The 23727-nt window shown below is 42.5% G+C and overlaps 1 protein-coding gene across 13 annotated transcripts in view; it reads left to right on the top strand.

The window, feature by feature from the left end:
- The window catches only part of NFIB (nuclear factor I B), a 278673-nt gene that overhangs the window by 171075 nt on the left and 83871 nt on the right, over nt 1–23727 (top strand). For all 13 annotated transcript variants that reach the window (XR_014163929.1, XM_081894288.1, XM_081894295.1 and 10 more), the window contains exon 3: nt 20102–20155. Coding sequence is in view for 12 of the 13 variants with exons in the window: in XM_081894288.1 (XP_081750414.1) it covers nt 20102–20155 (54 nt within the window). In the remaining variant the exon portion in view is untranslated. The remainder of the gene's footprint in view (nt 1–20101; nt 20156–23727) is intronic.

Raw genomic sequence — 23727 nt, 5'->3', positions numbered from 1 at the left:
CATTACCCTCATCTCTTGACGGATGCCTCCTTAAAGGAATTAGACTGGCCTCAATTAGAAGCAGAATTCTGGATTAGTTGGACTATTGGTCTGATCTGGCAAGGCCGTTCCAATGTTGTGGTGATTGTAACTTCTGAAATGTCAGTTGGAACCAGTGCCAAGTCCAGTGATTCAACAGAAAGAGAAGTGAGAGATAAACATATACAGTGGTACCTTGGTTACAACCATAATCCGTTCCTGAGGTCCGATTGTAAACCAAAACAGGCACACGTTCACCAATGGGGCCTCCAAAAAAAATTGTTCGTAATCTAAAAAAAATAAAATAAAAATGGGTTCTAATCCAAAAAAAGGTTGCAGACCGGGACACGCACTTCCGAGTTTGACGTGTTTGTAATCCAAAACGTATGCAAACCAAGACACATGCAAACCAAGGTACCACTGCATGAAATTTGTCGGGGGAGAGGAAAACAGAGGGTAGTGTGTTGATAAATCTTTTGCAGGAGGACATATATTTGCAAGTCACAAAATTGATGCTGATATTACTGGTGCATTTTGCAGTCTTAATATACGGACAAAGGTGGCTAACTGCCATGGCTGAGTCAGGCATATATGTTCACCCCTTTAATTCCTGTACATATTATTACTTCCAATATACCATGTGGGCAGACTGAATTTGTGGAAATGCAGTCTCTGTTACAGTGTGAGATTCATAAGAGCTGTGCCATGTGTTTTAGATTTCACAAGATGCCAAACTCATTTTATTGCATACTTGAGGAAATATCTTTCTGGGAACATGTGCTCTCATCTTGATTATAGTTTTTTTCTTTATTATTGTGCTACTGACTCATCTGACTAATCCTGCCTGCAAGTGTTAACTGACTTGCAGAAGTTGAAAGTGTGAGAAGAACATAACTCAGTGCAAGATCACTTCTCCCCCAGCCAGTAATTTCATGGAAGATTTAGTAATAATTTTTTAAGCAGTGTGGATTGCATATGTCTACATAGATGCATGACTAACGAGAGTGCTTAGTTTCTTTTCAGGGTACCCACAGGTTGATGATCACCTTCACAGGGCTGTTTTGCTCATGGAACTAGACCTTGGGCCCAGAACGTTGATAGACTCTGTTTCACATTGCTATGTCAGCCACTGTGGAGGGGTTGAAAAGGTGGTTGGGGGTGACATTTTTAGCAGTCGAGAAAGCTAGGTTCTGATGTTAATCCTGCTTTGATTGCACCACTCCCATGGGATGATAAAGCCTGGTTTTTAATTTTTTTATTTAATAAACATATCTCTTGTCATGTCCCATCATTGACCATATTCGTTGCATCTCTTCTCTTAAAGAGCGAGATGAATTCTCATAACAAATGAGATGAACGGCTGCTCAGTATGTTATGTTGCATCTTTGGTACATAAGGAGATGTGCAGCTTCACTTGGCATCGGCATAAAGTTTGAGCTGTGTTTTTTTTGGGGGGGGGGAATAACCAAGAAGATCTGTGTTTTAAAGTACCATATGTGTTTTATTATTTTGAAATATTTAGGGTGGACTTCTTGTGCGGTGCCTTGTGATCTTCGTCCAGATTTAATCTCTGGCTGAGGTGGTTGAGCCTGCTAGAGAACAAGCAATTGCCAATTCGTACTAGCACTTTTTAAAGCCCCTCCCCTGTCTCTTAGACGTGTTAAAGGCAAACACAGTTAATAGAACGTATGGGTTGGTTGTTACAATCTGTTGGCATGCTTATTGGCTTGCTCTCTGCAAAAGGATCCATGGACTTTAGTTGTTCAAGAGGCACACAGCTGTGATACTTTCCCCCAGTGGTGTTTTTCCCAGGAAAAAAAGTGCCAGAACTCATTGTCTCAGTCGCCAATGCAGGCGCCATCTTGAAACCAAAATCATGTGACCAAATGCCAGGCTACATCCAGTGGCAGAGAGCAGGCGGGGGCAGGGTTGGTGTGCGCCTCCCGCAGGGGGGTAGCCATGATGGCACCCTACCGGGATCGTGCTGCCAGGGGTGGTGCGCTCCCCCCACACTCCTCTTCCTCCGCCACTGGCTACATCTTACGGGAAGATTCAGCGCCTTCGTTCATTAACGGGGAGCAAGGCGCACATGTACTCCTCAGGGGTGCAACTTGAAATCCTGTTGTTTTATACCCTTGTTCCTTTGTGGCTGACTTACAGTGCAAAGCCTTTGAAGCAGAGGTACTTGGTGGTCACAGCCATGCAGTGCAGACCCCCCACATTGCACGTGGCCATGGCAGCAGCCGGCCATGACCTCCTTCATCCTCCAGCCTCTGAGCATGCACCCCTGTGTCATCCTGGCCCGCCCTGCGCAGGCACCCCCGGAAGGGCAAGCCTCAGCTGTTAGCTCTCTGCATCACAGTGCAACTGGGGTGACCAGCATGCATTGTTCCGTGGCTCTTGCTGACTGCTTGGAGACTGACCGTGGTTTTTGCGGACAAGCAGCAGTATCATTGTCAGTAGACCTGCTCTCAATGGCGCCCAGCTGAGGGGTGCCAGAGCTGTTTTCACAGCAGTCCCCCCCCCAAATCTCAGTATCTCTCTCTCTCTCTCTCTCGCTCTCTCTTTCTGATAACAATTGGTATTAGTTTTCAATTACAATAATCCAATAATGGCCTCATTATATCAGTACCAAATTGCAATACAATTCCCAATATCATTCATTCAGATACCCAATTACATAATTTAGGTGGTCCCACACATGCTAGAATTGATGGTTCGATGATTTACTTTATTTCTGCATTCCAAAATCGTACTGATTTCAACTGCATTCCTGTCATAATAGTAATCCCTTATACAACAGCTGCAATATTTATAGCTTCTATTTGTATTGAAACATTTGATGATTTGTAAGTCTACAAATGAAGATCTGTATCCTTGATCTTCCTTTTCACAGCAATTGATCCAGGCCCAGCGTATCAACTGGTTGCCTGCATGTATGAACGAAGCACCATCCTTAAATGCCATTGAAAAGCATTTCGTATCACCTGATGTTACCAACAATGAGAATAGTTATGAAATGTTTCTCACAATAGCCGTTTGTGCATGTGTTACCTTGAATCTGGACAATAAATGTCACCTACGTGGATAAAAAGGGAAAAGTCCCCAAAGTGCTACTGCGAATTCATCCTCAAATTACACTTGCCGGCTTGACAATCCCACATTGTAGGTTTCATATGCACTAAAGCAGCGGTCAGCGAACTTTTTCAGCAGGGGGCCAGTCCACTGTCCCTCAGACCTTGTGGGGGTCTGGACTATATTTTGGAAATAAAAATGGAACGAATTCCTATGCCCCACAAATAACCCAGAGATGCATTTTGAATAAAAGCACACATTCTGCTCATGTAAAAACACCAGGCAGGCCCCACAAATAACCTAGAGGTGTACACTGGTACCTCAGGTTAAGTACTTAATTCGTTCTTTAGGTCTGTTCTTAACCTGAAACTGTTCTTAACCTGAAGCACCACTTTAGCTAATGGGGCCTCCTGCTGCTGTTGCGCCGCCAGAGCACGATTTCTGTTCTCATCCTGAAGCAAAGTTCTTAACCTGAAGCACTATTTCTGGGTTAGCGGAGTCTGTAACCTGAAGCGTATGTAACCTGAGGTACCACTGTATTTTAAATAAAAGGACACATTCTACTCATGTAAAAACACGCTGATTCCCAGACCATCCACAGGCTAGATTTAGAAGGCGATTGGGCCAGATCTGGCCCCCGGGCCTTAGTTTACCTAGCCATGGACTAAAGGGACACTACATTTGCTGATATACGGTTCCTCTGAGGATGTGCTTCATGGCTTTCACTTACTGTTTTTATTGTCTTCATTTCTTGATCCCTGACACTCTGTGTTTATATTTACATGAGGATGATACTTGATTTACTGACAGGGTGGGAGGGAAATGCCATGACAAATATCCTTCTTTCCAGGAGGAAACAAAAAGTGTTTCCATAGTCTCTACATACGTGGTGGGGGCAGCTGGACGAAATCTCTGCACCTAGTTTCTACATTTTATTCCCGTAAATATTGTGTTTTGAACAAACAAATGGAAATTTATCTGAAGATTGCTACTAATGCTCCAGAGTTAAGACATATTATACAACAAAATGTGATTCATAAGATAGAAATTCGCCGTATTCTCTGATAGACCCCCAACAGCTGACTTATCTTGCCTGGGAATCTAGCACATCTCTTAAAATGTTCCCCTTTTAAAGGATGGGACTTGAACCTAGGACCTAGAAAATAGCATGTTTTGCCGCTAAAGCTAGGTTCTGTCTTCTTCATGCATGTTCATTTCGCTGTACATTGTTGCTTTTGTTTGTCAGGAAAATGATTAGAAATACTTTGTGTGGAATTTCCTCTACAGCCGGTTTAGGGGGTACAGTGCAGCACTTGTGAGGGGCAGCAGTTGCATGTGGTAATGTGCCCTCATAGCTCCGCACATTAGGTAACCCCTTTTGTGTGCACAGTAAGAACGGGTTCGAAGAGGGGCTGGTCCATCATTTTTGCAGCAATTACATAGCCAAGAGAATTGAGAGAGTTGCGATCTTGACCCCAATTATACCCCAGTACCAATACACCGCATATCATAGAATTGTCATCTAGCCCAACCCCCTGCAATGCAGGAATCTCAGCTAAAGCATCCATGACAGATGGCTATCCAACCTCTGTTTAAAAACCTCCAAGGAAGGAGAGTCCACAACCTCATGAAGGACACCGCTCCATTGTCAAACAGCTCTTTACTGTCAGAAAATGCTTCCTGATTTTTAGTCAGAATCTCCTTTCTTGCATAGCTGTCAACTTACAGATTTGAAAATAAGGGACCAGCAGCCTTGAAAATAAGGGACCAGCAGCCAAAATAAGGAACCTGCAGCCTCACCTGTTCCAGGCACTCCAGTCTTCCTGTCCTCCTGCAGTCTGGGCAAACTCATGCTGGTAGCTTCGAGAACACTGTCCAACCAACTTTGTAACCAGAGGTTCAACTGAATAGGATCTGAATCACATGCACCACAAGGCCTATGCAGCCTCAACTTAAGATGGCTCCCCGGCCTGGCTTTGCACTGCAAAGTTTGCAGCAGCACGTGCAACAAAATGGCGTCCAGCATTCAAAAAACCCCTCAACTTGCATTAACTAGCCACACACAAGGCATGCAAGCTCCACCCCCCCAGTCGTTCTTAGACTTCTTATTGGGTGATCAACACAGCCAAGCAACACAGTTGGAGCCTCCCTTTTCCCTGGCCGGCAGGGAGGGAGGGAGAGGAGCTGCTTCATTTGAAATTTAAGGGACATCATTTAAGGGACATTTAAGGGACATCCATCAATAAGGGACAGCAGCGGGACATGGCGCTGGAATAAGGGACTGTCCCTTCAAATAATGGACACTTGACAGCTATGCTTTCTTGTAACTTGAAGGCATTGGTTTGAGTCCTACCCTCCAGAGCAGTAGAAAACAAGTTTGTTCCCTCTTCCATGTGACAGCCCTTGAGATATTTGAAGAGGGCTATCATATCCTTTCATCATATCCTCTTTTCCAGGCTGAACATACCCAGCTCCTTCAACCGTTTCTCATCAGGCTTGGTTTCCAGACCTTTGATTATTTTGGCTGCCCTCCTCTGCACACGTTCCAGCTTGTCAAAAACCTTCTTAAATTGTGGTGCCCAGAATTGGACACAGTACTGCAGGTGGGGTCTAACCAAGGCAGAATAGGATGGTAGTCTTACTTCCCTTGACCTGGACAGTATACTTCTGTTGATGCAGCCTAGAATAGTGTTTTTTGTGTGTGGGTTTTTTGCAAGAACTCATTGCTGTGCACATTCACAAACAACTAGTAGGCACCTGCTTTGTTAGTGTTGAAATGCTTCTTATGTTACAAAATATGGACATGTGAATATTCAGTTCCATGCCTGATAATCTGATGTTTGAAGACAACATGAACATATCTTGCTCAGAGTAAGCTGCTGATGCCTCTAGGCTCCCAGAGAATGTAAGATTGATAAAGACAAAGAGCTTTACATTTTTAGCCTTTGTCCCAGTGGCCATGAACACCTGTAGTTTCACAGAACCGTATTCTTCATTACGGTGGTACCTTGGTTCTCAAAGTTAATCTGTTCCGGAAGTCTGTTCCAAAACCAAAGGGTTCCAAAAGCAAGGCGTGCTTTCCTGTAGAAAGTAATGCAAAATGGATTAATCCATTCCAGACTTTTAAAAACAACCCCTAAAACAGCAATTGAACATGAATTTTACTATCTAATGAGACCATTGATAAACAAATAGCAAAAAACAGACAGACCTCAGTGTAACACTCAAAACGGAAGTGTAACACTCAAAATGGAACATGTTCGGCTTCCAAAAAAAAGTTCACAAAGCGGAACACTTACTTCTGGGTTTGCAGTGTTTGGGTTCCAAGTTGTTTGAGTACCAAAGCATTTGAGAACCAAGGTACCACTGTATAGCCACCCAAAAACTTGTGATGCCTATAGCAACATATTAGGAGAGGAAATGTTCTCCATGTTGGGAATGCATGATCTGCTCCCAGAGCAGGGCAGACTGCTGGAATGCTTTGCACAAGTTCTCCATTGTTCACATTGTACAGCTAGACCATCTTCAGTTCTTTCTTACAGTTCAATAATAGCAGCCAATACATTTCCTTCTTAATGACCCGGAATTGAGGTTTTGCTGGGATTTCCCTGTCCCCACCACCACACAGCAGAGTTTTAAAGCAGCATATTAAGAAGCAAGGGGAGGCTTCATCATAGAGGATAAGGGCAGGGTGCGATGTCGGGAATGAAGTTTCTTTTTCTCCCTCCAGGGTTCTTAAGTCTGGAGTATTTTGTTCCTTCCACCTGTGGGGTGTGTCTAAAAGAATCTCTATTGTGTGTCACACCCATTGGATTGAGAAACATTGCTCTAAGCTACCAACCTGTCAAAGTTGTTGTTCTCATCTACTTCCCTACCCCCCTTAATTTCTGGATTATTTTCTTAGTTTGTTTTCTTCCTGTAGCAGATTTCCAGCTGCTGATGCTCAAAACCCAACATTACATTTTCAAAATAAAATTGTAAATACAGGATCTCTATTTAAGGCGCCGGGAGGCTCTCTGTCACGTCAATGGCTAGGAGGTGGAAATTTTTTTAAAGATTTGCCACGTCTTTTTCAGTTTAAGGACTTGGTAAAGTAAGACATTGGTAAAGTCCATTGTCAGGCAGAGAAGAATACAGTGAGGGGGGAGGTATAACATGTCCCCCTCCATGTTTGATGGTGGGGATGGTGTTCTTGGGGTTGTAGGCAGCATTCCTCCTCCCCCAAACACGGTGAGTTGAGTTGATGTCAAAGAGCTCGATTTTGGTCTCATTTGACCACTTTCACCTAGTTCGCCTCTGGGTCATTCAGATGTGCATTGACAAACTGCAGACGGGCCTGTACATGTGCTGTCTTGAGCAAGGGGACCTTGCAGGCTCTGCAAGATCTCAGTCCTTCACAGCGTAGTGTGTTACCAACTGTTTTCATGGTGACTATGGTCCCAGCTGCCCTAAGATCATTGACAAGTTCCCCCCCATGCAGTTCTGGGCTGCTTCATCACCTTTCTCATGATCATTGCAACTCCTCAAGATGAGATCTTGCATGGAGCCACAGACCGAGGGAGATTGACAGTTATTTTGTGTTTCTTCCATTTGTGAATTATTGCACCAACTGTTGTCACCTTCTCACCAAGCTGCTTGGCAATAGTCTTGTAGCCCAGTCCAGCCTTGTGCAGGTCTACAATCTTGTCCCTGACATCCTTGGACAGCTCTTTGGTCTTGGCCATGGTGGCTACTTTGGAATCTGCTGGATTGATTGCTTCTGTCTACAGGTGTCTTTTGTACAGGTACTGTAACGAGCTGGGATTACAGGTAAGACCTCTCCCTTGCATCAGGTGCTTCTAATCTCAGCTCGTTACATACAGTGAAGATACCAGGTAGCCTGACATCTGGCTGGTTGATAGGGGATCAATACTTATTTCACTCATTATAATGCACATCAATCTCTGACTTTTGTCTTCTGTGTTTCTGGGATTTTTCCTGTTGTTATTCTGTCTCTCACAGCTACCGTAAACCTACCATTAAAATTATGGACTGGTCATTTCTTCATCATTGGGCAAATGGGCAAATTTAGCAGGGGATCAAATACTTTCCCCCCTCACTGTAGATGGAGGCAGGATCCAGAGCAAGAAAGGAGGATCTTTATTTTTTGATTGCAACAGAGTTCCTCGCTTTGCAAAGGGGTGAGAACCCAGATCAAAGGTGTGCAAGAACCTTTAAAGATTTCAGAAATTGCCCAGCCCCTTAGCCAAAGGCCACCCCAAAAGCATCATACATACATCACAGAAAGAGGCGGTCTACAACAGAAATTTGAGAGTGTGGCTTGCTTCCAGGCTGACAAGATACCAGAGAATGGTCACTGATCACATTACCTGGGCAGTCTGGCCATTATTTTGAGATGGTAAATACTTTAGTTCTTGAATCCAGGTCACTAGCATACCAGATTCATACCAAAAATACGCCCTTAAGACAGGATTTAAAGGATTTAAGTGAAAGAACTATTAGGAAAGGTTTCTCCAAGATATTTCCTTCTGCAGAGGAAATATTTAGAGTCATTAGGAGAGCCAAGATGGCTTGGGGGATTGTACTGTGTGCTAGTATAAAGTGTAATTTTCACAGGGAATATTTCCTAAATTTTGAAGGGCAAAGGATTGGTTTCCTGCGGAGTGTGTGTCTCCTATGTGTGCACACCTTAATTTTATAACAGTGGGTGACAAAAGAAGATGACAGATTCAAAAAGCACCCAATTCAAGCCAGAAGGGATGAGCTGGGACCACACTTAAGAGTACAGTCCCAATTCTTCCTTTGCAGCTGTGGCTTAAGTTAAAGCTAAGACAGCAAAACAGGAAGGAAGGGTTTACATTTTAATCACCTGATGTCACATGTCGTCAGGCCCTACATCTGTCAAATTGGCCTACCTTCCATTCCCCACCCCTGGTTAATAAACACAAGAGGCTATTGTTTCACATGTGTTTCCCTATTATCTCACATAATTCATCTCAGTTGATATCAGTAACTTTCAGCAAGAGAGATTCTACTTGGATCAGATCATGCAGTGTTTGAAAGACTGCTGGAAGTACAACTGCCCTGGGTTCCTAGCCTGCATATCAGTGACTGTTCCAGCAAACTGAGCAGTAGCCCCAGGTTGGTGAAGAAGTTTAGGGAGGCAGAAAGAAGTCTGTCTCAGGACAACAAATATGCAGCCGCTGTGAAAGGAAGCAAAAGCCTGAGATTCCTTCTGTGAGAACAGGATGAATTAGAAGTAGAATGCATGTGTCATAAGGGAGGGGATGTGAAGACTTGTAACTGAAGCCGAACTGTCACCTGGTATGAATTCTGCCATAAAAAAAGGTGTGGCAGAATTACAGGTAAGAGGACTACTAAATCCAGTTTCAGACACATACGCCTCTGTATCTTAGTTGCTGGTAGTCATAGGAACATAGGAAGCTACAGAGTCAGACCATCAGGTTCAGCTGGCTTAGTATTGTCCATGCTGACCATCAGTGGCTTTCTGGGGTTTCAGAAAGGGTTGTCTCCAAGCCCTACCTGGAGATTCCAGGGATTGAATTTGGGATCTTCTGCATGCAAAGCTCTACCAATGAGCTATGGCCCTTCCACACTGGAGAATAATAATAATAATAATAATAATAATAATAATAATAATAATAATTCTCCAGCCACTCTGGGCGGCTTCCAATCAAGTGTTAAAAACAATACAGCATTAAATATTAAAAACTTCCCTAAACAGGGCTGCCTTCAGATGTCTTTTAAAGAGAAGATAGCTGCTTATTTCCTTCACATCTGAAGGGAGGGCGTTCCACAGGGCAGGCACCACTACTGAGAAGGCCCTCTGTCTGGTTCCCTGTAACCTCACTTCTCACAATGTGGGAACCGCCAGAAGGCCCTCGGTGCTGGATCTCAGTGTCCGGGCAGAACAATAGGGGTGGAGACGCTCCTTCAGGTATACAGGACCAAGGCCATTTAGGGCTTTAAAGGTCAACACCAACACTTTGAATTGTGCTCATAAACGTACTGGGAGCCAGTGGAGATCTCTCAGGACTGGTGTTATGTGGTCCCGGCGGCCACTCCCAGTCACCAGTCTAGCTGACGCATTCTGGGTTAATTGCCGTTTCCAGGTCACCTTCAAAGGTAGCCCCATGTAGAAAAGTGTTGTACTTAGGTCTTGTTTGTGGGCTTCCCATAGGCATTTAGTTGGCCCCTGTGAGAACAAAATGCTGGCCTGGAAGATATCATGGTCTGATTGAGCAGGGCTGTTTTTATGTTCTTAAATGTACAGTAATCTTGCCCTATGAACCAGTGACTATCTTATTCTTATATTTCTTCTGCTAGCTGATACTTAGAACCACATGAGAAAAAACAGCTTTTTAATTTCTCCTTTTGTATTTTGCCTCAGTGGAGAGGAGCAAAATCTAGTAGGTGGGATGGGAGAGTTTTTGAAGGGGGAAAAAAGCTGGGCCACACTCCAGTGTCAGTATTCTAGTATATTCCATGAAAAAGAGACCCCAACTTTATAAGATGACACATTAGAGGGTAGCAATAACATATTCCCAAATATACACAAGTGAATTCAAAAGTAATTGCATCTTTAGACCAGGTTTCCCACGTAGGCTAGGAAGACTGTATGGCTATTTTGTTTTTGCCATGCAATTATTCCGTTTCTTCCTCCCCCAATCCAGCTGTCCTTGCCATATTTAACAAACTCCCTTTGGTTTATTATAATTGCATACAAAGTGCTGTGTGGTAAGCTTGAAGGGACTTTAAAGGAAAAAGCTCAACTATGATGGGTTCTGTCTTGCTGGAACCAGCAATTCTTTGCATTATTCTTTTTTGCACATCAAAGAGATGCCCTTTCTAGAGTTCACCAGGAATTCAAAACCCTACTGGTGGCAGCATGAGGGGATGTTTTTCAGGTGAGAGCCAGAAGAATTTTACTCATACTTTACTCATACTTGGTGAGGGGGCATGGCCTAACTGAGTCCATTTAGCAATACAACCCTTCATGCATGAACTAGCAGTTGTGCGTAGTTATGTTTGACTGCAATCTCCCACATAATCTAAGGACTTTTTACCTTGTAACTAAGCTAAGGATTATTGCCTGTGCAACTTTTCTGACTGATGTATGGGAAAACACATGAATCTGACCTTTAGAGAGTTTGTAAGTAAACTGCAGGGTGGTTCATAATGTGTATTTTTAACTTAACCAAACTTGTGGTCTTTTTTTCTATGCTAGGGGAAGTGGGAAATTTTGGAAGGAATTTTAAAAGGCACGTTTTAAGGTTTTACAGCTTATATCTACATGCTTTCATTGCTGTGTATTTTGTGACTTTAAAATCTCTGCTTGTTTTTTCTCACCAAAGAGTACTTGCCCCCAACCTGGATCTTGGTATCCAGAGAATTCTCTTTTTATACCACTTTTCCCCCTTGAACCAACAAAGATATTCCGGACCCATGTTGTTCAGAGCTTTGTATATCAACACAAGAACCTTGCAGTTGGCCCGACAGTATAGCCTGGTATAGGTTGGCCACCTGTCTCAGTCTGCTAAATTGAAAAGAGGATTTTACCACACCATACGTGCAGATGTCAAGTGGAAAGTGTGAAAACAACACAGATATCTATGTGACCCCTCTTTTTATCTTGATTTTGAAGCCTCTTGGCACATCTTCTCCTGTCTCTCCTGTTGCATAAAGATCTAGTAACATTGCCACCCTTTTTCTACAAGCAGTTTCTGTACTTGTCTATCCAAAGGAAATAAGGTTATGCTAAGGTCGAAAGCAGTTTCAGGAAACAGGAAGTAATGCCATGGAGAAAAAGAAAGAAATGAGAGAGGGTTGCTATCCTAAGCAGCTTAGATTTTAAATTGTTGTGGGGTCATCTTGTATTTATGTATTTATTTAACCAAAGAACTGAAGGCAGTTCACAACAAACATGAAACAAAATATTAACAATTTGAAATATTCGTAACAAATCACTACTAAAATTCATTTGGTCAGGTATTTGAGAATCCATATGTGGGATCCTGTGCCTTTCATAATAGGGACAATAAAGAAAGGAATTAATATATAATGTATATATAATATATAATGTGTTAAGGGAAGAAAGCAGTGTGAGGCAAAATGAAACTGAGGCCACGATCTGAATTCTCGTTTAGGAAGATGCAGATTTTTCATTACAATTCAAATTGTAATACAATATGAGAATTAAAAGAAGCAATAAAATATAATGAAAAACCATTTAGCATCTAGCACAATGTATTACAATTTCTACAAAAAGGTAGAGAAAACCCCGTGTGGGGTGCCATCAGATCAACCGAACAACTTCACTAACGCAATTATCTAGTGAATATATTTTTGTTTTGTTCTTAAAAATCCAATATAGTCCACTTGTTGTCCCCCACCACCCAAAGTACATTAATCTGAACTATGGGTGTGAAGAGACATATAAAAGAGCTACAAACTAAAGGAGTAAGCTGACACTGAGGGTGGGGGAACTGTGTCTCACCATTTACCTATCAACTATATTCCATACATGCAATCTTTTAGCGATAGAAGTTTAACTCATTTGCAATACATGGCGACATTGCAAAATACTTTCAATTATTATTTGAAAAAGATAACCACGGAAAAAGCTCGTGGCAATGTGAAAATGTATTGTGACACATGCCTTTGTAGACTAAAGGCCAAAACTACACACATATTAAGCATGGGCTTGCTTTTAATGCTAAAAAGTGCATATGGGGGGGGGGGGTTGGGAGTTGAACTTGTGTCCTCCCCTTCCAGACCCCGCAGTCTCTTTTGCTTTCAGAATTCTCCCCACCAGCCATTCCCCCAGTGCCAGAGGGGAGTCTGTCCCATTGAATTGAATAGGGCTTACTTCTGAGTAGACCCATATGTGTCAAGTTTAGTCCCCAAACAATACTTGGTAGTGCTACCACAAGACTTGTGGTTTTTGTTGCATCAGACTAATACAGCTAAAGTAAATGGATTTTTGCAGATCTTTTACAAAGGTCCTTTGGTATAAAATACAATTTCCTATGCATAATTTCACTTCCTTTCTGGCGGGGTACAGACTGTTGCAAGAAAACATACTTAATTGTTATAAAGAAAGGCATGGATCTGGAGTTTGCATGTACATGAGCCGCTTGTTCAACAGGGCTCCCTTGTCTCTCTCCTCTGCTCTGAGGTGCCATTTGCACCCTGAAATCTGCTCCCTCTGAAAGGGTCAGAGAAACTTAGGGGAGTGGTCATAACTCACTGGTACAGAAGGTGTCTCGCCAGAATGGTGCATGCTCTATTTATCTCCTGCTAGGATTACTGCAATGCGCTCTACGTGGGGCTACATTTGAAGGTGACATGGAAACTACAATTAATCCAGAATGCGGCAGCTAGACTGGTGACTGGGAGCAGCTGCCGAGACCACATGACATGGGTCTTGAAAGACCTATATTGGCTCTCAGTGCGTTCCCGAGCACAATTCAAAGTGTTGGTGCTGACCTTGAAAGCCGTAAATGGACTCAGCCCAGTATAGCTGAAGGAGCGTCTCCACCCCCATCATTCAGCCTAGACACTGAGGTCCAGCTCCGAGGGCCTTCTGGTAGTTCTCTCCCTGCGATAAGTGAGGTTTCAGGGAACCAGGCAGAGGGCCTTCTCGGTGGCAGCACCCGACCTGTGGTACAGCCCCCCATCAGATATCAAGGAAATAAACAACTATCTGACATTTAAAAGACATCTGAAGGCAGCCCTGGTTAGGGAAGTTTTTAATGTTTTATTCTGTTTTTAGTGTTCTGTTGGGAGCCACCCAGAGTGGCTGGGGAAACCCTGTACCCGGAGGACTCAGGGCGGTTCACAGAACTGCAGTGCGATTGTAAACATGCATTACTCAGAAGCAGACCCTACTAAGTACAATAGGGCTGATACCTTATTATAGATAAGGGAATCTGTGGTCCTCCAGGTGATATTGAAATCAAGCTGCCATCAGCCCCAGCCAGCATGGCCAATGTCCAGGCATGATGGGACTTGTTGCCCAATGAAGGGCCAAAGGTTCCCCATCACACTCACAGTCAGTGTGCTTGGGACTGCAACTTCATCTACTGTGGGGCACTTAAGCTCTGCTCAGCAGTTCCTAAATAGCACCCAAAGTGCAACACTGGGGCCCTGCTTGTTCCCCCACCTTCTCCACCCCTGATTTTTCCATGTTGAATGGCATGGTGTAAAAGGGGATTGGAAGCATCTCAAGGTAGGGCTGTGAACGTCCCCTAGTTGAATCCCTGGAATCTGTCAGTCAGTGCAGCCAGAATTGAACTAAGTGGCCAACTGGGCTGATTTGTCTTGTGTCCCTGTGTTCAGGAAAGGAATGGGATGTAGTGAGAATCCAAGAAACTTACCTATTGCAGCATAGAACAAATGCTTCCGCAAGCAGTAATGCTACAGTGGTACCTTGGTTCTCAAACTTAATCCGTTCTGGAAGTCTTGTTCCAAAACCAAAGCGTTCCAATAGCAAGGCGCGCTTTCCCATAGAAAGTAATGCAAAGTGGTTTAATCCATTCCAGACTTTTAAAGACAACCCCTAAAACAGCAGTTTAACATGTTTACTATGTAACGAGACCATTGATCCATAAAATGAAAGCAATAATCAATGTAAAGCAGTCACACAATCAATCAACCAGTAGCTGAACTAGGTTCCACGCAGTCGCAAAAACAAAAGAGTTGCAAAAACAAAAACACAAAATAAATAGCAAAAGCAGACAGACCTCAGCGTAACACTCAAAATGGAAGTGTGGCATTCAAAACGGAATGTGTTTGGCTTCCAAAAAAAGTTCGCAAACTGGACCACTTACTTCCGGGTTTGCAGTGTTTGGGTTCCAGGTTGTTTGAGTACCAAGCCGTTTGAGAACCAAGGTACTACTGCATTTGATTTTTACATTATTTATTCATAATTATTAACATTATTTGTTCCACTTCTGCCCTTCCTTTCTGTCATCATGGAACCCAAGGCAGCATTCATATGATTCCCACCCAGGTACTAACCAGACCTAGACCTGCTTAGCTTCTGCAAGGCAGTGTCCTTACTTGCCTCCAGACTAGATCCTGGAATCTTCTACTCATGGATCATTGGATCCAGCTCAAAGAATTAAGGCGTAATTGCTCAACCAACACAAGTAACAATAAGCCCTCTAATGATGTAGTGGTTCTAGCAATTCACTCTTATGCACAGGTGGCAGAAAGTTTTGGGCATAAGATTTTGCTTTTCTGATCCGGTGCCCAAATAAGAAGATGTAATGCCGTTCTTCTGTGAGTGCAGAGGTCTTCTTGTATGGGAAAGTGCCCTTTTGAATCCAGATTCTTGTTTCCAACAATATGTGTGGACTTGTTTTGGATGGAACAATTTGCAATTAAATTCCAGACATTATTTTGGTTCAGCTCCATTTCTCGATTCTATATCTGATAAAATTATGTGCTCTTTGAGTTTCTAGCCATTTACTTCCTCTCTCCTAGTTAAATCGTTCAGTACGATAGCATTCCAGGTCTCCTTTTCTAAAAAACATGTCACAAATTCATTATATCCCCGAATAGAAAAGATTGCTTACTTTCCAAGAGGCCATAGATCAGGCCATAGTAGAAACTATGTGATATTTCTCAGATGGGCAAGATTAAACATCAATCACCCATTTTCCTTTGGATTCTAGCAAGTTTTGCAAACAAACTTTATTCTTTCACATCTTTTCACATGTAGCAGGAGATCTGTGTAAATCTTTCCTTAAGCCCCATGTCAGAGAAGAGATCATCTAATGTTACATGAGATTTGAAGTTTATTTCAGACCCAAGAAAAATGTATAAATTTCCTTAAGTTCAGAGTTTTACCAGTTGCAAGAAACCATGGTGAGAGAAGAGTTATCATCTTAGATTCTGCTTGCTAGTGTAAGAACAGGTTACTGGACTGAGTGGACCAATCCTACCAGGCTATTTTTATGATCTTAAAAAAACAAAACGTATCTTAGTCAAAATGTATCCCATTATAACCCAGCAACACAATGTGGCACAGATACTATTTTAAAATTAACAAGCAAGGATTAACACTTCAACAAACCCCATAAATGGCGCTCGACACTGAAAAGTTTGCTTTGTGGGGTATGAATTCTAATAAGCTTTTGTAGTTCCATTAATTTCTTTTCATGTATATGAAAACTGAATTTACTCCCACTGCTCTGCTTCTCCTTAAGTAGGGCAGTTAAAAAACTAAGCAAAGGCTGAGTCAGTTAATTAATTTAAATGAGATTACAAATCAAAAACACATTACATAATGTTGATTTAATTGCCACTTTTATTTACTTAATTAAAAGCACTCTGTAGAAAAGTGAACAGTTTTGACAATGGCTAGCTTGGCAAATGGCATAAGGAGAATGAGCTGCCGCTGTGGAAGCTGTTGGTGGAACTGCAGAAGGGATGTGGCCAGAAGTGTTTTAAAACCATTGAGCTTCAAATACAGACAACAAACCCCCCAGGGTCACTTTTGGTTTTCAGTGAATGGCATAAGATCCAGGTTACTCTTTTGAGGTTGCAGCTTTGAAAAGGGCAGCAACACAGTGACTTGACACAAGCGTGGTTAGATGCTTGGTGGCTTCTGCCAAATGGACTTCCAGCAGGAGGGTTTATGATGGGAGATAAAAATGAGAGAGAGAGAGAGAGAACTTCTGGAATCTCTTCTCTAAAGCTTGACACTGTTTAAATTAAAAATACTTGGAATAAAATAAGTCCTAAGCATGGCTTTTTGCTGGAACTTGTTGTTGTTTAGTCATTTAGTCATGTCCAACTCTTCATGACCCCATGGACCAGAGCATGCCAGGCACTCCTGTCTTCCACTGTCTCCTGCAGTTTGGTCAAACTCATGCTGGTAGCTTCGAGAACACTGTCATCCCTTCTCCGTGTGCCCTCAATCTTTCCCAACATCAGGGTCTTTTCCAGGGAGTCTTCTCTTCTCATGAGGTGGCCAAAGTATTGGAGCCTCAGCTTCAGGATCTGTTCTTCCAGTGAGCACTCAGGGCTGATTTCCTTCAGAATGGATAGGTTTGATATTCATGCAGTCCATGGGACTCTCAAGAGTCTCCTCCAGCACCATAATTCAAAAGCATCAATTCTTTGGCAATCAGCCTGGTTTATGGTTCAGCTCTCACTTCCATACATCACTACTGGGAAAACCATAGCTTTAACTATACGGACCTTTGCTGGAACTCACCGGAGCTCAATTCTGGCACCTTTCAGGTTGGGTGCCATTGTCATTCTAAGAGAACAAGGAAGAAGTTTGTGGTGAGCTCTGGCACCTCGTTCTCTCGAAAAACAGCACTGGCCCTAAGTATTTTGAGAGCTAGGAAGGAACAGGCTCTTTCTCCCTAATCTGTGCATCCTTTTGGTTTTCTCAGTTGGAACACCTTTCCTTTACTTGATATATGATCAAGGGATTCCCAGGTTTAAGCATATGGGTCTACAGTCATGTCTAGCTTCAGCCAAGAAGCCAAAAACTTGGCATGCTCTGGATCGCACCTGGCTGCAAGAAAAAAATGGCCAATGCATTCACAGACCTTTGACAGACCATGGTGAGCTAATATATAAAAACCTGCTAAAGTCCTATACCAGTTCAGATGGCTAGTATAGAGAATTGACATTAAATGTGAATTATTTGGGTTCAGCTTATATATGTAGTTATGTTTAAGTGTAGAACTGTTTTTAGTAAGGTAACAGATGGAATCTAATGCAGTTGAAATAATTATGAGCTCCCATTGCTCCCTGAATTAAGATCCAAAGTGACTTCCTAACTTTAGTATTCATCCTCTCAATTGTATCAAAAGCCACTTTTGAGAACACTCCTTCTGCCCTCCTCCTGATGAAGATCATCCATGTCCAAGACTGATTCAGCCTCATAACCAGACCTGAACTCAGGCTGAAATTGGTCAAGATAATCTGGTAGCATGATTACTTCAGGTGCACTAGTAAAAAATAACCAAGCTTGTATGGTAATTTGCAATGAACACATGCAGGGCTGTATCCTTGGACTGTAAAATTTGACACCTTCCATAGTAAATCTGTATCATGAAGCTTGAGCGCACATTAAGACATTAAATGTGTTGCCCATGATGAGACTGCAGATAGTGTTTAATGCAGCTTTTGACAATTTTCTGTTTTGCATTATAATTAGGTCAAACTTAAATACAGATTTCCTTTGTGTTTTTAATTACCTAGCATTTGAGTTGCCTCCTTTTATAAATAAGCAGGTCCCCACAACATCCTTCTACCTTGGATGAAGTGTGGCTTAACGCATTGTTTAAAGAAAGTACAAAATTGGGTGAAAGCTCACTGGTTTGTTGATTTCTAAATTCACACAGTGGAAGGGGAGTTGCACTGACATATTTTTGGTTACTTTATAAATTTAGTATGTAGTGAGTATGCAGTCTTCATCATGCCTGATATAGTAGTTGGAAATTTGAAATCTATAGTTGATTTATTATACTGGATTCTTGTTATTTATTTATTGCCCTTAAATTTTAATTTGGACCAGTTAGTCTGTTGCTGGGCTGTCTCTAGATATCAGTTGGAAACATATTTTAGTGGAGGGTAACTTTGAGAGATTGTCCTGTCCTTTTCTCAGACTGCCAACAGCTCCCTTTGTCACAGCCACAAGTATCTCTCGGATGGCTGTTGGGAGTGGCAAATACAAGGGGTCATACTTGGCCTGAAACCTCTAGATAGGCCCAAACTAGATGCAAGGTTTTCCTGAATGCAATTAATATGCATGCTTTTCTTGCGTAATTAGCAGTGTAAGGGAAGACTGGGCAGCCTTGGAGCCATGGGGTGGGAGGTGGGTAAGGAAGGTTGAATTATTTCTCTTCCTGCCATGGTTCTAACAAAATCCATTCTCCAGTGCTGGCGCTTGCCATTCCAGAAACATCTCCACATTCAGATGCCTGGTGCTCATATCCCATTAAATCATAGTTCTTATGTAAACCATAGTTTATTTGAAACCAGAAGTATGCAGCTCCTTTGGCGCATCTCTCTCTCTCCTGTTGGGTTGTGGACGAAACAATCCAGGGCCTGACTTCTCAGGTCACCAGAACCTGGACTTGTGATTTGTTTTCTCCAAACAAGCCATGGGTTGTTCTTGGCTTAAGGCTTGGTTTGTTTTGTTTGTTTGGAGGAAACAAACCAGTCTACAGGGTTTGAATGGCACAGTAAGAACGTTTGAGCAATGTGTACCACCACATTTCTTAAACCATGGCTCGTTTCAAAGTATGGTTTAATATGATGTGTGAACTGAACCAGTGTGATGTAGCCAGACATGGACTAAGAAGATCCAGGTTCATATATCTATTCAGCAGTGAAGTTCACTGGGTGCCCTTGGGCAAGTCACTATCTCTCAGCTTCGCTTATCTCACAGGGTTGTTGTTGTGAGACTAAAAAAAATTAAAAGAGGGAAGGTGGGATATAGATGTGATAAATAAAATTCTCGTTCCAATATTTAGTTTCTTACACCACAATCCTATGCATATCTCCTTGGAAAGTTACTTTCATTTAGATTAATGGTGCTAGCTACAAGACCAGCATGTATAGGATTGCAGCCTGAAAATATCTGGAATGTGGAACAATAGTTCTGAACTCTATCAAATGCTGTGGTTTCTTTTCTTCCTCTCTTCAACAAAGTTGCTGGGATCTCTTTCTTTCTTTTAATTGGGGAGTTTTCAGTAAGAATATTTTCTTTAATGAGATTTGCACCAAAAAAAAAACCCAACCCAACCCATTGTAAGTGTTTTAAAGATTTGTAGAATGCATATGTGGCTAACTATGCAGAGTTATCACAGAGCATGCCAACAGATTGCTGTTTGCGGAAAGGGGTGTGAATGAGCCCTTTAAAATGCAAATCATACAGATCGTGTTGGTTCAAAGAAAACTAACCCAGGACAAATCAGTAGCAAGTTGCTGATATGTTTCTTCAATTTCTTTTCAGATTCTGGACAATCAGGAAGTCCAAGCCACAATGATCCTGCCAAGAATCCACCAGGTAAAAATGAGTTCTAGGCCGTTTTGCAATTGAACATTGTTTGAGAACAAAGATCGTACTGTTAATGGTTAAGAGTGTATAATTGGTCGGTAACCTATTTTGTTCTGGCAAGCGCAGTTGTGATTAGAGTAAGCTGCAGTTTCAATGAGATCTTGTGGAGTAGCATATGCCTCAGTCATAGTTTCATCGAGATTCTGGTTCATGGAAGCTTGTTTGCTATTGGAAAAGGGGTTTGTTATTTTGGAAAACTTGTATTAAAATCTGCCAATTTTTTTTGCCATATGAGAATGAAACATGAGGTAACACTTTGTTCCGTCAGTGAAATGATTTATTCTTGCACACAAGGGACTGTTCTCGCACCACCACGGCACCTTCCCTAAATGTGTTTTAGGTGTTCCCCTAACCAGTGCTTTTCTTCTAGAAAAAGAGGTGCTGGAACTCACCATTAAATCCTCCCTAATTCTCTGAGTGGTGCTGGAACTGAGTTCCCCTGGAAAGAAAGGTTTGCCCCATACCCTCTGTAGCAGATGTGAGAATGGCACAGGGCACAGAGAGGGAGAAAGCCCCATTATGGAAGGGAAAGTTGTTCCAGTTGCGCAGTAATTTAGTTGACTACCCCAGATTGCTATTTTCCCGTTTGTGACCAGGCCCCTCCAACCTTATTTTGTCCATTATTAACCAAATTTACACACCTTCAGTTTTTGTTGAGCAGAATAATCCGAAAGCTCTGAAATTAATATTCCCCTTTCTACCTTAAAATAAAAGTTTCTAGTCAAACAAGAAGAATAAAGGGGTCAGAACCAGCCTTCCAGTGTTCTTTAGGCAAAATAGCTTTGCTTTTTAAATGCAATTATGGCAGGTTTGAAAACTACTGTTTTGAACATGTGAAGTAAACATATTCAACACTTTTACAGGGGGTCAGACATTTGTTTTGTCTAGTGTAGTGCAATCTATGGAACTACTGGCAGTGGCTCTCTCAGTCTAGATTTACATGCAATCCATTAATTCCTAGTGCTTATGTGCAGTACAATGAGTTTGTTCCTCCACCCCCTCATGCCACAGAACTGAATGAATGTTGTTATTTTATTTTGCTGGGGGCAAAATAAATAAAACTTCTGCTGGTTAGGCAGAAGTTTTAATGGCATTTCAAACTATATCACTTAGTTTGAAATGAACTCAGTTCATTTCACATAAACCACCTACCAAGAACGATAGGTTTGTGCAAAAAAATCAATTTGCAGGCTTCAGAGCATTTTTCCTTTTGGTTTGTAAAGCTGAAGTGTGAACTCCGACAAATCGGAAAGAGAATCGTGCTTGTGTGAGTCTCTTGGTCAGTGCATCTTCTGCCCACGGTTCAGACAATAAAACTTGAAAAACTGGCTAAGTTTAAGTTGCTGTGTACTATTTTTTCCACCTTGCATGTACACATTGAAATTACCTTCTGTACCCATGTGTGCAAATGTGACCTCCTGTTATGGAGCTGTAACAAGATGCCTCATCAACTTATAGAAACAGAGGGAAGTATTTGGCTAGTCAGAAGAGGCAAGGCTTAAAGCAGTAAAGCAAAATCTTTTTGATGTTTATCTTGTTCTACAAAGAGAACCAAAGAATCTCGTGGCATCTTAGAGACTAACAGTTTCACCTTATACAGTCGTACCTTGGTTCTTGTATTTAATCCGTTCTGGGAGTCCTTTCGACTCCTGAAATGGTTCAAAAACCAAGGCATGGCTTTTGATTGGCTGCAGGAGCTTCCTGCAGCCCATCGGAAGCCTTGGAAGCCCTGTCAGATGTTCGGCTTAAAAAAAAAGTTTGCAAACTGGAACACTCACTTCCAGTTTTGCAACGTTCGGGAGCCAATTTGTTCTACAACTAAGGCATTTGACTACCAAGGTACCACTGTACAGTATGGCCCCATCTTATGTGGGGGTTACATTTTGGGGATGGTGCGTGACCCCCTTGGAGCCACTTCTGTGTGACCATCCCTAACCCTCCAGCTCTTTTCATGCCAGGTAACTAAAGTGGACCCATCTTGAAAAGACCCCTTTAGCTTTGGAGGCAAGGTCCTCTTAGTGTGCTAGTTTTGGGATGCTCTCATGAGATCTCATGGGGCTGTCTTGAGTTCCCGCAAGATCTCGTGTGCGTATCCCTAGCCTTCCAGTGCTGGCATGCTGAGAGGTCCTTGCGTGGCAAGCAAGGCTGAGAGCTTAAAATCTCTCTTGGATAGACTTTGGGGCTGTTCTGAAGGCCAACTTAAGGGTTTAAAGCAGTAACCGTTGCAGTTAGATTTTTACATGGGACAAGGCAGGAGGGAGAGTTGGATGCCAATGTTGTTGGTGGAAGATGGTGTAAATGTGTGATGAGCTTTCAGAGATTGGGTGTGTGAGAAAGATGGCAGTGGGAGCTTGGACACAAGTATTTTAGTGATTTGGTATGGAGCATGGGTAGGCAAACTAAGGCACGGGGGCCGGATCTGGCCCAGTCGCCTTCTAAATCCGGCCCGCAGATGGTCTGGGAGTTAGCGTGTTTTTAAATGAGTAGAATGTGTGTTTTTATTTAAAATGCATCTCTGCGTTATTTGTGGGGCATAGGAATTTGTTCATCCCTCCAAAAAAAAATATAGTCCTGCCCCCCACAAGGTCTGAGGGACAGTGGACTGGCCCCCTGCTGACAAAGTTTGCTGACCCCTGGTATGGAGAAATGGTGGTGTTAGCAGTTTGGGGCTGGAGTTACACTGATGGTTTTTTGGATGTTGGTAGATAGTGAGTAAGAAATAGGGGCTTCTGTTTTGGTGATGCGATTGGGAAAGATGATGGAGGGAGAACTGGGTTGGTAATTTTTCTGGTCATGTTCATGATATCGTGCTTTTTATACACTATTTAAGAAAAAGCATGTTGCCTCAGTTTTCCAAAGCTGTCTGGTTGCTGTGAACTCACTAATCAGAATAAGCAACAACATTCTCTCAAAGAGGTGAAGGCACTATAGTTTAAAGATGTACAAGCTGTATCTGTTCACTTGTATGCTGATGCATTTCTAAAGATGGTCTGGGACGAAAACCAATCCAGCACATATTTTTGGTGTTCACTGCTGTTGTTTTCATCTGCAAATGGTGCATAATGGATGCTCACCACTTCCCTGGGGGGCATCTGTTGCGGACCCTCGCTCTCCACCACTAGCTAGACCCGTGTGGTCACCGGCCGATGGAGAATTCCCCTCGGCCATCATGACCACCAGGGCATTACCTCCCTGCCTGTAAGCCAGGTTCAAATGGGCCAGTCAGGGCCCGGGCCTTGAGGAGACCCTCAGCTGGGCATTGCCCACATTGTGTTTCCTTTGCATTGAAAGGAATGGTGTGGAATAACAATGTAATGAGCTACATAAAATGACATAAAATAATAAAAATTGTTCTCAGTTGCTGCCGAGGGCAGAACCTGTTTTCCCACTTTGTCAGGCTGTTCAGGTTTGCCATTTAAAAAATGAGTGAGAAATTAGCCATTAGAATTTTTGTAAGGAGCATTTGCAAAGTTCCAGAAGAGAAACCACAAATCTTGAGTTGTGCTTAGGGGGATAGAAAA

The sequence above is a fragment of the Podarcis melisellensis genome (assembly GCF_964234715.1).
Source record: "Podarcis melisellensis genome assembly, chromosome: 17".
NCBI classification, from domain to species: domain Eukaryota; kingdom Metazoa; phylum Chordata; class Lepidosauria; order Squamata; family Lacertidae; genus Podarcis; species Podarcis melisellensis.
The sequence above is the reverse complement of the archived record's forward strand: the minus strand, read 5'-3'. Positions and strand labels throughout refer to the sequence as shown.